General features: G+C 43.6%; 1 protein-coding gene across 1 annotated transcript in view; it reads right to left on the reverse strand.

The window, feature by feature from the left end:
- Positions 1 to 14,861, reverse strand: part of MED27 (mediator complex subunit 27) — a 182,354-nt gene that overhangs the window by 7,349 nt on the left and 160,144 nt on the right. The window contains exons 6-7 of the mRNA XM_075185275.1: positions 13,203 to 13,244; positions 1,827 to 1,904 (exon numbers count right to left, since the gene is read on the reverse strand). Coding sequence (XP_075041376.1) covers positions 1,827 to 1,904; positions 13,203 to 13,244 — 120 coding nt within the window. The remainder of the gene's footprint in view (positions 1 to 1,826; positions 1,905 to 13,202; positions 13,245 to 14,861) is intronic.

The following is a 14,861-nucleotide window of genomic DNA, read 5'->3' on the forward strand; positions in this document are numbered from 1 at the left end:
GCCCTCAATTTTAACCAAATGAACCTAAAACATTCCTAAACTGCGCCCCCCCTTCAGCGTTGCGCCCTGGGCAGTCGCCCCCTATCGCACAGTCCCAGTTACTGCCCTGGGCGTTCCATCTGTGCTAGGGACAAAGTGCAGATTGTATAGTTGTCAACGTTGGAACAAAAAGGTGGGATGTTGGTTAAAAATTAGTGTATAGAACAGTGCAGACAAATGTAAATTATTTATTAATACAATGCCAAGGAGTGTGGCTTCATAGATGCTGCTTAAATATACTGCAGCAACGATGGTGATAGCAGGGAGGACTTATTCCCCAAGCCCACCAGACTTACTGTCTGCAAGTCTACAGGAAGCTTATCAGAATAAACTATGGCAATGACAGAGCACACTCGCTTACAATCAGTTGGAGAACAAGTGGTGAGTGGTGTCCTATATCTTATGAAGGAATATCCCTGTTTGGAGTCCGCCCTTCCATGGCAGTAGCTTAAGACAGAGAACAGACCCTTTAAAGTGTAAATATCACTAACACACAGTGGTGGTTGCCATGATGTGGGCTGAACCAACAAGAATGGGAACCAATGGGATCACTGAGCCTTTTGAAGTCACTAGATCCCAGTACACAGATAAATCCAGAGAGGTAACTAGGAAAATAGGGGCCTATAGGATTGTTTACATACATATCTTGGAATGTTACAGGATGCTTGGATGGAGGGAGGGACGTAGGGATGGGGGGAGTGAGGAACGTAGGGATGGATGGAAGGAGGGAGTGAGGAACGTAGGGATGGATGGAAGGAGGGAGTGAGGAACGAAGGGATAGATCGATGGAGGTAGTGAGGGACGTAGGGATGGAGGGAGGGAGGGACGTAGGGATGGATGGAGGGAGGGACGTAGGGATGGATGGAGGGAGGGACGGACGTAGGGATGGATGGGAGGGAGGGAGGGACGTTGGGATGGATGGAGGGAGGGAGGGTGGAACATAGGGATGGAGGTAGTGAGGAACGTAGGGATGGATGGATGGAGGGAGGGAGGGACGTAGGGATGGATGGAGGGAGGGACGTAGGGATGGATGGAGGGAGGGACGGACGTAGGGATGGATGGAGGGAGGGACGGACGTAGGGATGGATGGAGGGAGGGACGGACGTAGGGATGGATGGAGGGAGGGACGGACCGTAGGGATGGATGGAGGGAGGGACGGACCGTAGGGGTGGATGGAGGGAGGGACGGACGTAGGGATGGATGGAGGGAGGGACGGACGTAGGGATGGATGGAGGGAGGGACGGACGTAGGGATGGATGGAGGGAGGGACGGACGTAGGGATGGATGGATGGGAGGGAGGGACGGACGTAGGGATGGATGGGAGGGAGGGACGGACGTAGGGATGGATGGATGTATGGTAGAATGTTACAAGATGCCTTTTCATACAGTATCAAGTTATATTTTATAGTCAGTGGAATTATTTATTCTATTTTTTATTGTTTAGATTCTTTATTTCATCTTTTTTTCATATATTTCCAGAAGGAGAAAATAGGGACACAGGAGTTATTAGTATCATTGTAACACCATGGAGAAAGGAAAGAGAGGAGATGAAGAACGGAGGAAGTAAATGGAAATCAGTAGACTTTGGATTGCCAATTCTACATATTTAAAATTTGTTATAAAGCATTTTCTCTGTATGTCTAAGAAGGACCCAATCTACTTTTTGCCCCCAATGTCATAAACCTGAGACTACTGTGGTCTTTTCACATAACTGCATAAATCCTGTTAAGTGTAAGAAATGTTTTTCTACCTCCGAGAGGCATTAGGTGTGTTGAGCTTAATCTTACCATAAACGATCGAACCACCACATCGGGCATCTGCGGTAGCTGGTAATGCAGTAAGGCTGTTGTGGCATGGTCTGTAACCTGCAAACACAAACACCAGTAAGTTACTTCCCCACACCAGAATGGAAAGAGTCAGTTCAAACCACACTCTTCTCTTTATTTCCAGCAACAAAAAGACTACATCTAAGTATACATAGAAATCACTTGTGAAGGTATTTGGTAATCTTAATAAATTAGATGTGTGCTAGCATCAGAGGGAGGAGATGTGCAGCCCGCCACGTACTGTGGAACTGCAAGTCCCAGCATGCAACAGCTGGCATGTCCTATGTTTCCAATGCCTAACGTGAACCTTGCATTGTTTTATTCACAAGTCTTCCTGTTTTCTAACGTCTCCGCAAGTCATTCAACACCCCATCAAATGACGGCTGATTTCTCTGTTGATAAAAGGAAGTAAAGCAACGTTTACCTTGACAGACTTCTGCTTGGGATTAATTATAAGCTACCTAACAAGGAGAGGGTAACGGTGCCAAGAGGGGCAACAAGAGACAGTGACTGACGGAAGAGGATTGTTCCCAGTGTAGTCTGGGTTTGGAGAGGAGATTGCAGACAGCTGCTCCACTGCCAATTTCCACTTTCCAGAAGATTATGTGACACATCTAAAAGAGTGTAACTTACACATCTGGTGAAATACAAGCAACAGGGATGTCAGAGGGAGAGAGACGGCCTTTATCTGAACAAACACGGGCAACGGAACGAGCAAGAAAAAGTACACGCCGAAAGATCAATGCTGAATGGGAGGCGGAAAGAGAAGCAGGGAAACATTGAGATGTCGGCACATTCAGAGTGATGGGTAAAAAAGACAGTTGCTGGCGAGAGACATAAGAAGTTAGAGGAAAGAGAAGTGGGAGGGACACTGTCCACAAACTACGAGGAAAGATACTGATCAATGAGTATAAGGAACAGAGAAACCGGTTCATCATCACCGTTGTCTCGTGTAAGACGTGTTCCTGATTATTTTTACTTGTACTCCGACATCGCTTTGGGCTAAACTAAATTCTCTCCTGTTCTCGGTTTCTGAATTACCTGTTATATATGAAGCGGCCTGAATACAGCCTCCTGTCTCCCCACTGGCCTGTATTGATTGACCCCACTGGTGAGGTGTTCACTTAAAAGCTGCCATGTAAATGGAATACCCAGACATCAGTGCTCCAGGAATAGAGAGAGTGGCTTATTTGCCCTTTGCTTCACCTCATTAAGGCTGTTTCTATAGCACGTCACTGACAGTAAAACCTGTCCTTTACTGATGAGCTCTTAAGTCAGTGAAAGAGTTTGAGGCCTATTTATTAAACCTAATTTTCATGTAAATTCCCAGAAAAACAGCACACCAATAGAAGTATTTGTCTCATCTATCAACAGTGCATCGCAGCAGATATCGGATATTTGCTGCTTTGCACTTTTATTCGCAATACATAGCAGTCCCCTTAGATGTCTATGGGGACTGATATGTACTGCAATTTAACAATGCATGCAAATGGTTTTATACATACAGTAATGTACGTCAGCTCAGGCTGCCGTACATTACCGTTTCTGCTATTTTTCAGCACTGTTCAGGTCTGCTCCGAAGAGCAGAGCTTTACAGCGCATGTGCGGAGGGATCACGCGATCCCTCCCTGTCACACAGCGCATGTGCGGAGGGATCACGCGATCCCTCCCTGTCACACAGCGCATGTGCGGATGGATCACGCGATCCCTCCCTGTCACACAGCGCATGTGCGGAGGGATCACGCGATCCCTCCCTGTCACACAGAGCATGTGCAGAGGGATCACGCGATCCCTCCCTGTCACACAGCGCATGTGCGGAGGGATCACGCGATCCTCCCTGTCACACAGCGCATGTGCGGAGGGATCACGCGATCCCTCCCTGTCACACAGCGCATGTGCGGAGGGATCACGCGATCCCTCCCTGTCACACAGCGCATGTGCGGAGGGATCACGCGATCCCTCCCTGTCACACAGCGCATGTGCGGAGGGATCACGCGATCCCTCCCTGTCACACAGCGCATGTGCGGAGGGATCACGCGATCCCTCCCTGTCACACAGAGCATGTGCGGAGGGATCACGCGATCCCTCCCTGTCACACAGCGCAAGTGCGGAGGGATCACGCGATCCCTCCCTGTCACACAGCGCATGTGCAGAGGGATCACGCGATCCCTCCCTGTCACACAGCGCATGTGCGGAGGGATCACGCGATCCCTCCCTGTCACACAGCGCATGTGCGATAAGGATTGAAAACTATTTTTCATTTTATGCGGTTATTGATAAATGTGCCCCTTTGAATGAAGGTGGTTTCCGGTCTCTGTACTAGTCAGGGTCCTGCTTTGAGTAGCCAGCGGGGTATAACATCTGCTGAAATGGTCACCATGGAAATATCAAGTTTTATAAGAACACTGAACACTTCGAGTGGAAGAGGGGACACAATTGGCTTTAGACTCAAAGAATCTGAAAACAAAGTCAGGGTTGAGCTGGTAACTTATAGTCTGGGGGCTGGGCATAAATGGCTCATCACTCGTTTACATTGGTTGGCTATTATGTAGAGTTAATGGCTCCTCTGTTCTCATTCAGGATATTATTTAACCTGCAGAAGAAGTACGTCGTTGATACCCAACCTGCTCATACACTATTGCATCCTACATGTCCTGAGATAGAGGACAGTGTATGCATCAGTTACGTGCCTGGGTGTGTGATCTCTGCTACATCCCAGCATGTAATATTCGCCTGTCTTATGAATATATTTTTTATATCTATTTTAATTAAAGTATATTTTTTAAAATAAAAATGGGAGAAGTAGTATATATGTGTTGTGCTGTTTTGTTTTCTTTTGCATACTGTTCAAACATAACAAAAACCTTCTGAACAGCCAGCCTTATTCTATCTGATAATGAGTGGGAGCTGCCATATTGCAAAATGGGATTTCACCCACACTTCGCAGCAGGAAAGTTCTGTCTAGAAGTAAAGTGATCACAGAAAATGATACAACACATGTACGTCATTATTGTGCTGTCCATTTTTAACAAATATTTTTCCATGGTGCATATATACTAATGAGGCACAACATTAAAACCACCTGCCTAATATTGTGTAAGTTCCCCCTTGTGCCGCCAAAACCGCTCTGACCCATCGAGGCATGGACTCCACAAGACCTCAGAAGGTGTCCTGTGGTATCTGACACCAAGACGTTAGCAGCAGATCCTAAGTCCTGTAAGATGCGAGGTGGGGCCTCCATGGTTTGGTCTTGTTATCCAGCACATCCCACAAATGCTCAATCAGATTGAGATTTGGGGAATTTGGAGGCCAAGTCGACACCTTGAACTCTTTGTCATGTTCCTCAGACCATTCCTGAACTATTTTGCAGTGTGTCAGGGCGCATTATCCTGCTGAAAGAGGTCACTGCCATCAGTGAATACAGCTGCCATGAAGGGGTGTACTTGGTCTGTAACAATGTGTAGGTAGGTGGTAGGTATCAAAGTAACATTCACATGAATGTAGGACAATAGGTCTCCCAGCAGAACATTGCCCAGAACATCACACTGCCTCTGCCGCTTGTCTTCTTCCCAAAGTGCATCCTGGTGATGACTTTCATTTTTTATTTTTATTAGAATGTGCAAAAAGTCAAATATTACTGTGGCACATTAATAAAGTCCAAACTATATTGTCCAATTGCATTTTCAATCACACAATTATTTTATTTGCTGCAGTTTTCTTTAACGGTGATTATCTGATTTATTGCAAACTTTTTTTTGGGAGAACGAGCAACCACTGTCCTCTGTTTTCTGTCATATTATGGATTCAGCATTTATTGACATAAAACATTCTCCTCCACTTGCTGTCTGAATACAAACCTAGCATTTATTGACGTTTTGGGCTTCATTTACAGTTAGGAGCAAAGAAAAAAAAAAAAAAAAGAGCAAGTTTGCTCCTGGAAAATCATGTTACAATATAAGGGGTACAAATACAATTATTTGTATGTAGAGAAAATGCTGGCTGCTATTGCAAGTAACATATAAATACTGAGCAGCTTTACTTTGTCACTGCCATTTAAAATTTAACTAGGACACGCCCCTCCTCTAATTTTAAATCTCCTCCCCCCTCGCAGTATAAGGAGGTGCAAATCTGCTCTTTTTTGCAAGTCATTAATACATTTGATTTATTTATCATCTAGACACTGATCTATTTATTTGTGTGTCCTACAGTGAGGACACACTGCTATTAACTTCTCTAATTATCCCATTGGAAATTATAGGTAATACGTCAACCTCCTTCAACTAAGCAAGATTCTTGCACATACACACAGCAGAGGCAGCCATATTGTTGGCAGAACCATTCATGAGAACGCAGCCTATTAATTCACTAGAAATCAGTGACATCACAAAATGACAGCCAATCAGCTCACTAGGAACAAGGGACAACAGTGAGATGCAGCCTATCCATTCATCCGGAACAAAGGCAAAGTGCCTCAGAGCCGATAGTGGATTCTAGTGATAAAAGTGGTTGATAAGTGAATAGGGGGTCACCCCACAATAATCCTACACCACCGTAAGCAATGGGTGAACCTTAAGTACTTCCACCCGCAGAGCGCCTATGTCCTGTTAGAAACTGCACATTTTCTCCTCTGTAAAACACATAACATGTTCCGATTTGCTAACAACATAAATCCCTCTCTGTCCAACAAAAACAATGACAAAGACTAAGGGCTTCATTTACCAAACCTAGAAAGGAAAAGAGGAGGTGTTGCCTATAGCAACCAATCAGATTCTATTATATTCTAGAATGTACTAGATAAACGATAGCTAGAATCTCATTGGCTGCTATGGGCAACACCTCCACCTTTTCTTTTTAGAAGGTCTGATAAACCTAAAACGAAGTCTAAAATAATAAAATAAATAAGACTAAGAAATAAAAAAAAATATCTCATTCTCATTTAAAACAAACTAAAAAGTGAATTTTGGCCAGGTCATAAAGTGGGGAAAACGCTCGTCGTCAAATTGTTAATAAATGCAAAATTCAAATAAATGAGCCTTTCTGTAAAATAAAAACATAGACAACGCTTATGTTCTAGCTGAGATAAAGCAAAATAAAGTGACAGAGATTTGTATTTTATTTATATATGTACAGTTGTATATTTGCCCTTTCTATTTAGTTATAAAGCTCCTGCTCATTAGCGATACAGGGGGTAATGCGGTAACTGAACCTGCCCCCATTAAATAATGCCCTGACAGTTTAATGTCACTCCATATTGCTCATTACCAGGTTGTCACCAATCTGTACAAAGTTCCAGGATAGTTCTAGAGAAGTGTAACTCGCGTTTTTCGGTATTGACTTATTGCTAATGTACGGCTGGGCCTGACATGTGCAATGTACTTTTTCATGTTGCCTGTACAAAGGGTATTGATTGCAGCGCACGTACGAGAACTGATAAACACAATTTGCTTGTAACATTCCGACCCTATTAGTTTCATATTAAGGCTTCTGGGAAGACAGATGGCGGACAGCTTTGTGAATGACCGTGAAGTTGTGCCCTCTCTCACCTTGAGCGCGCATCATCAATATCCAGATCTATCGGCCTCATGAATGCATTCATCGTCTAGCACTTTAGCTTGCTTGCACAATATTGATGAGAATACATTTTCATACATTATACGGCTGCATTGTCTCTGCTGTAGAAGAGCCGAAGGTCCCAGAGCAACTTTGCTGCACGGTGTGGAAGAATATCCGTCTTGTGCTTTATCAACGCAGCATTAAGAAGATACCAGTGCATGGGAACTAGTTAATGCACACAGGAGAGAGGCTAGTCTGCAGATAGGTACATGGTGCCCTAAGGAGTCTTAAATTACTTTGGTCATTTTTCCAGACTTTATAGTATATTTTTTCAATTTGCAAACTATAAAGCTTGCACAGAAAATAAGTAGGTCTTATTATTAGGCATGAAACCTATTATCAGGGCACTTGTTCTGCTATATGTAATAGGTGTCAGCGGCGTTGGTGGTCGATATTAAACCACAAGACGCTTTTAGACTTAACCAATTTGTTGGTTTTATTTCAGAACTTGTTGTAACAGATGATATATACATAGATACAGTTGATACTGACTGCAACAGACAGGCACAGTATGACAAGCTTATGCAGTTAATGTACTTAATACTATTATAGTACATTCATATATGCAGATGGTAGTAAGCTTATATTGTAGCCAAAGTCAGAGAACAGGATGCTCATATATATATTTTTGTGCCTCAGCTCACTTTATATATCTATTGTATATATAAGTAAGAGTGCACAAAAAGGATGCAGTTACAGTTATGACTTCTTTACAGTTCAACTGTCACTGGAAGAACCAGCTGAGAGCCTAACTTCCTGTCTGTGCATGCTCAGTAGAGCAATGAGGACGGCTGGAGGTTGCCTCACTTCCTGTCTTCACTAGATCACAGGGGACACCACTACCAAGATGTGAGGCGGCGCGTAATGTTCTATATTAGCACTTGAATCATTTATTCAGAAATGGTCAGCAAAAGACATGGGCTTAAAGAGCATCTGTCACTCACAGACGGTGGAAGCACCTTATTGTGGGCTGGAGCAATACTTTCGATAATGCAACTTATGAATTTCCTAGAAACCAATGCCTCATGAATAGCGATCATGAAAAGCTTTGCCGTAGTCGACGGACACTAGGTGGCATTCTCATGAAAATTGGTTCAACCCACAAAATTGCTGCCTCCGCTGCGCGTAGGAGACGTGCATTTTCTACCCAAGAAAAACGTACTTTTGAACAAAAAACATTTTCTTTCTCCAATTGATTTCCTAAATTACGGCTGTCTTTATTATTATAGACATAACTTGACTACTCTCATGGAATATCTGCAAGACTTCCAAATATAGCACTTGCCCCTTGGTCCTGCCCTGTGTATTTAAGCATGTTATACACAAACCCCTGCTTGCTATTTCATACCAACAGCTATTTGTAAGACACATGGCATGCACATGACTGATATTATACTTGTATATAAGCTTCAAATTTGGCAAATTGGGTTGACATGGTCATGCGTGTGAACCCATGAAAACGGCATGGGAATAATCCAACCCAGTTGGCAGATGACCACTGTCAGCATGTGTGTGCGGTGATTCCCGCTGCTCTGCGCAGGACCGGCCTACGCGTGACAGTAGCCGTCTGCTAGGTAAGTTAATATACGGAACACGATAGATCAAACAATAATACAGACAATGGGTGAAAGTTACTGAAAGATAATATGTGACTTAAATGTAGTACTTTGCAAAATTTCACATTTCGGCTGTCATGTGAGTGTGAGGTTACTACACTATGGAGAAATCCGGTGTCTGATATCAGACTTTCATCATTACTCGGACTGGCCTAACGACGGATTATCTGTGAAACAGTTAACAACAGGATTGCAGCCTTAATCAGGCCAGCCTCCTGAAGCTGTATTCATAGGCATTCTGAGCTATTGTTTGGCTTTTTGAAGCGCGGCATGTTGCAAGCTGTTGTGTTTACTAGATCACATCATCTATTCATCTCTCAGCCGGCTACCCGGAGTTTGTCACAAGGACGGGCGCACACATCATGCCGAATCCTTTTCTCTGAAGACGATCGGGGAGGTAGGCAGGCTTGCCAGGCCTGGGGAACACGCTCTAAACAGCCCATTTACTGGGAGAGTTTAAATGCCACATAAAAAAAGAAAGAGAAAGGGAATATGCCTATTGGTGGTCAACAGGGAACCTATTCTTCCTCTATTGTGGCAGCTCCCCCCGTGAGAATCAAACTCTCTTTTTATCCAGAGTCTATTGTAACAGACCGTACCGGTCAGACTTAGACTGCCACATACAAAGGGAAGACGTAAAGGCAAAGTTCTGCTCCCTAGTATGCAGTTCATGATCCCTCTATAGGCTAATGTGCCGCTGACAAATTACTATTCAGAGGCCTTTATCTGCATCCATACGATCATCTTGTTTAAGGAATGTGCTATATTATCACAAAAACCATACAGAAGAGGCTTTTTCAACAAGAAGCTACAAAACACTCTTGCACATACTTATTCCGAGACAGCCTTTTATATACAGCCTGGAAAAGTTGTTATAGTCAGTAAAGGCCCCCTTTAAACAGCTGGTATTCACGTGTCTCCTCACACCTAGCATTGGTGTACAGAACCAGAAAATGGTTCATGTCATGGAGATATAGATAGAGAAATGCAATGTGTTCCTCACTTCACCTCCCAGCAGACTGTATCTAGAGAAACCACAGATAATAGGAAAGAGAAGGACAAGACACAGAGCCACGAACCAAACAAGCACACACTTTTGTGTGGGTCTAAGATACAAAGTGCCAAGCAAGTCATTAGACCCGGGCACTAGGGGAAAGCTCAATGCCCAAGAAGAACTGGTGTAATATCTGATGCAGAGAAGTTCTGTCCTGAGACCTGCGATCGTCACTTCCCAGCATTCTGACCATAGGGCCAAGTGACCCTACATTACCCTTCATGGTATACAGACAGATCTATACATGATCTATAAGAAAAGCCCCATCTAAGCAAACACAATTTTACCTACATTAGCCCCAATCCAACATAACTGCAGACAGAGACTGAGCGCCACTATGCCCTATACTACTAGAGGGCTATTTCAGACAAGTAACGGAGCCTAGATGCCATTCTCATGTGACCTTTCAGTTTGCTTTAAGAAAATCATGGGAACAATGCCCCATTGAAGCTTACACTCTAAACTCCCTAACACACACATTTGGGATTTTGTCAGCAGCCAATAAACCTACCAGTATGTTTTTGGAGTGTGGGAGGAAAACGGAGCACCCGGAGGAAACCCACGCAAACACGAGGAGAACATACACACACAGATAAGGCCATGGTCGGGAACCAAACTCATGACCCCAGTGCTGTGAGGCAGAAGTGCTGACCACTGAGCCACCGTGCTGCCCGTACACCAAGCAGCATTATCTCACAAAACCCCAGAATAAAGATTTAAAGGCCCACTAAAATATTAAATACATATCAGTTTATATAAAATTACTACGAATATCATTTGCAAATCCAAACGCAAACATTTCAGGTGTTTACTAAAACGGACGATATTTGAGTGCGATTGTGGAGGGAAAAATTTCCCTACGCACAGCAGACTTCCTGTCATTATTCTCATCCTCAGCCAGAAAAGATAGATAAGAGAACAGCCAGGGTCCAGGTAAACTGTAATGTAAAATATCTAAAGTTGTGTCTATGACTGGGATATTTTACATCTATACATCATCATCACCACCATTTATTTATATAGCGCCACTAATTCCGCAGCACTGTACAGAGAACTCACTCACATCAGTCCCTGCCCCATTGGAGCTTACAGTCTAAATTCCCTAACACACACACAGACAGACACACAGACTAGGGTCAATTTGTTAGCAGCCAATTAACCTACCAGTATGTTTTTGGAGTGTGGGAGGAAACCGGAGCACCCGGAGGAAACCCACACAGACACAGGGAGAACATACAAACTCCACACAGATAAGGCCATGGTCAGGAATTGAACTCATGACTGACCCCAGTGCTGTGAGGCAGAAGTGCTAACCATTTACATCTATGAATATTATCATCAGCTTCCTTATGTCAGGGAACTTGTGCTTTCGGTTTAGCGGATCTGTGGGTGGGGACATCGAGCGGAAAGAGTTATTAAGAGCAACAGCAGTACGGAACTAAAATCAAGACGTGCCGAATCAGGAGACTCAACCGGAGTCACGTCAGCAATGCATAAAACGGGAGTGTAAAGCTTTGTATGTGCAGTGAGCTGTGTTCTATGAAGCAGAGGATGCTGGGACTTGTAATTCTTCTCCAGCGGGAGTCAGATAGTTTGCCCAAGCTTGGATTATGCCATATAGGCAGGAAATGATCTCGTCAACATTACAAGACGTTCAGAAACTTCAAAGTCTGCTTCGGTGGATAACTGCTGAGCTTTCCCCCCCTGTTGCAAAATTATTTCCATGCCAGCATGGGCAGTTTACAAGTAAAAATGATCTAAAAGAAGAAGAAATTGCAGCGGTTTGTGAAAAGCACAGTGCTCCGAGGACCCTCCGGCAAGGCAGGGGTTTCATAAACAATCCTGACTAATAAGGCAGCCTTGCTGACACAGCGCTTATTGGGAAATAAGGAACGGAATGACTCTGTCTCTCTTTGGAGGGGCTGACAGGTAGAGGTCTCCCAAATTTCAGAGCCTGGGGAAGGTGGGAGCTGAGATCTGTGGGGAGAGTTTCACTTGCTTCCTTTTCTGACAGCTATACCAGCTTTACAAGACATGGATCTGGTTAGATGCAGGTGTTATGCTACGATTATTGCAAAGGGAATTTGCTGTGAAAGGGGTCAGCAATGGAGCAGAGAGACCCCCAAGAGGTTTGAGCAGCTGTCTGTATGTAATGCTGGAAGAGGAAAACTAACACAACTGCAATATATAAGGAAATTAAATATACTTGGAACACAAAAGCACTAAGAAACCCACCACGATATTATTTTCTCTTCCATTCATTAAATCAATGTTGTATCGTCCAAGGATTAAGGTCAATTGAGCTGTGTTTGTCTCACCATAGCAAAGAAAAGAATTATAATTATTCTGATGTAATCCTGTAGGATACCAGGGGGTAAATGTATCAAGCTGAGAGTTTTCTGGCGGGTTTGAAAAACCAATCAGATTCTAGCTATCATTTACTTAGTACATTCTACAAAATGACAGCTAGAATCTGATTGGTTGCTATAGGCAACATCTCCACTTTTCAAACCCGCCGGAAAACTCTCAGCTTGATACATTTACCCCCAGGGGTATGAAACAATGTCCTTTAATCTTAAACCAGTCATAACCTGCTGTACAGCTCTTGATAAACTAATAATTGCACTGGTTAAAGCACATTCTACGGTTAGGTTACTGAATGGGATTCATCTACAAGACGCTTATTACAGCAACAACGTAATCAACTTGCAATGGTGGTAGTCCCAGACTCTGAAGTACCATCGTTCCGGTCATTTCTTTATTTGGGATGGATTACAAAACATGAACCATGAAAATACACTGTCCAGTATCTGATTTTCCACTGCACCTCTGTTAAAAAATAAAGTTTTAGCTGCACACTCCGTTACAGACAGCTGAAGCTCCTCCCACAAATGTAGAACGTTGACCAGACAGGATCTGATATAGGTCAAAAAGGTGAGAGTGTAGCTGTCGGAGTTACTGTGATGTCACTGGACCCGCCCCTGTGTATGAATCAACCAATCCACACGGCCTCCTGCATTACGCGCACAAGTAGAGAAAAGCTGCTGGTCTTACCTTTTGGAAAACTTGGTAGTTGGACTTTGACCATATGTCCAGCTGTAAGAAAAGAAGAAGATGGTAAATTGGTGGCCATGGCATTGTTAGTTAAGCATTAGGCTGGGTACACACTACAGAGTTTTCAGCAGATTATCCGACCAATCACACGATAATAGACCATTCAGCCCGATATCACATTAGTGTGTACGCTCCAATGACGAATGATCATCGTTTCAAACTACATCGTATCGTGTGATTTGATTTTATAAATGGACTAAAAATTGCTATAAACGACGTCGTTCCAGTTCTGAAATTTGTATGCACTCAGGACCAGCAGTGTCCATAGATCTCTATGCAGTGTGTCTGCACTCAGGACCGGCAGTGTCCATAGATCTCTATGCAGTGTGCAGAGTCCTGATCTTTTCAGCCGATGGTTATGACAGATGAAGAGCACAGATCTGACGGTAAATCTTGTAAAACGTGTATAGTGTGTGCACATGAAATCGGTTGCTGATCGGGACTTTCAGTCGTTGGTAAAATCGATAGGGCATCGGGACAAATTTTCTGTAGTGTGTACCCAGCCTTATAGTGAAAAGCAGGAAGCATATTAGAATAAATCTCCAGTAATTGTAAACAGGTGCTTGGCACAGCTAATTATAAACTCGTTATAATATGTAGTGATGGGGTCCAATTATTAGTGGGATTCTAACAGTCCTAATGCAACTGCAATTCAATGGTTCTGCACAGATGCCATCCTCATTTCCCATACACAACATTCATTACTAAATGAAACATATTGAACTTCTTGTTCTATAATTTCCTGTTTGACAGAAACCTCACATCATTACTCTGTACTGTTGTTAACATTTAGATGCTCTGATTGGATGCGCAGGCCTAGCTCCTCCCACCCCAATCTTACACACATATGGAACAGAACCAGTAAGCGGAGCGGAAATATTCTGTACTGGTAACATAGTAAAGCTCTGATTGGAAGCGCAGGCCTAGCTCCTCCCACCCCAATCTTACACACATATGGAACAGAACGAGTAAGCGGAGCGGAAACATTCTGTACTGGTAACATAGTAAAGCTCTGATTGGCTACGGTATGTATGAGCGCTCTTCCCTCCCATTCACCTCCTGATCACATTGGTGCCCTGCCCTGAATGAATGAATGCAATTCATGCCCTCACCCTAGTAGATGCCCTCACAACTTAGCCGCCTTCAGCGACAGGACTATAGAAGCTCGCTGTAGTGACACCTTCTTTGTGGCGTTTAGAATGCACGTGCACAATTATTAATTGCATACCATAACACTGCATAGGAATATAATAATACATTGCTCAAAAGACAGCAATCTAAAGCACAAAGCATTCCTGTACTTGCTACGATTTTTTTTAATAGCTCCTAAATAAACAACTAAACCGAGTTCAAATTTACATCAACATGAATCTTAATGAGCAAATAGGAGAACTAAAAAAAAGTTTAATGCACGATTAAGAGGCCCCGTCCAATATACCAGCACCCCCTCCTGTTCCCGGTTAGACCTACGTCCTCTTTACTAGCAGAGAGGGACATGATGCCATTTTCTGAAGGTCGTCCGAATGATTTCAAAGTCGATAACGAATCACAACCTTCCTTGCATCTCATATCAAACAGGGACGGTGCCAGCCCCTATTA

Source organism: Mixophyes fleayi, chromosome 9 (genome assembly GCF_038048845.1).
Source record: "Mixophyes fleayi isolate aMixFle1 chromosome 9, aMixFle1.hap1, whole genome shotgun sequence".
In the NCBI taxonomy this organism is placed as follows: domain Eukaryota; kingdom Metazoa; phylum Chordata; class Amphibia; order Anura; family Limnodynastidae; genus Mixophyes; species Mixophyes fleayi.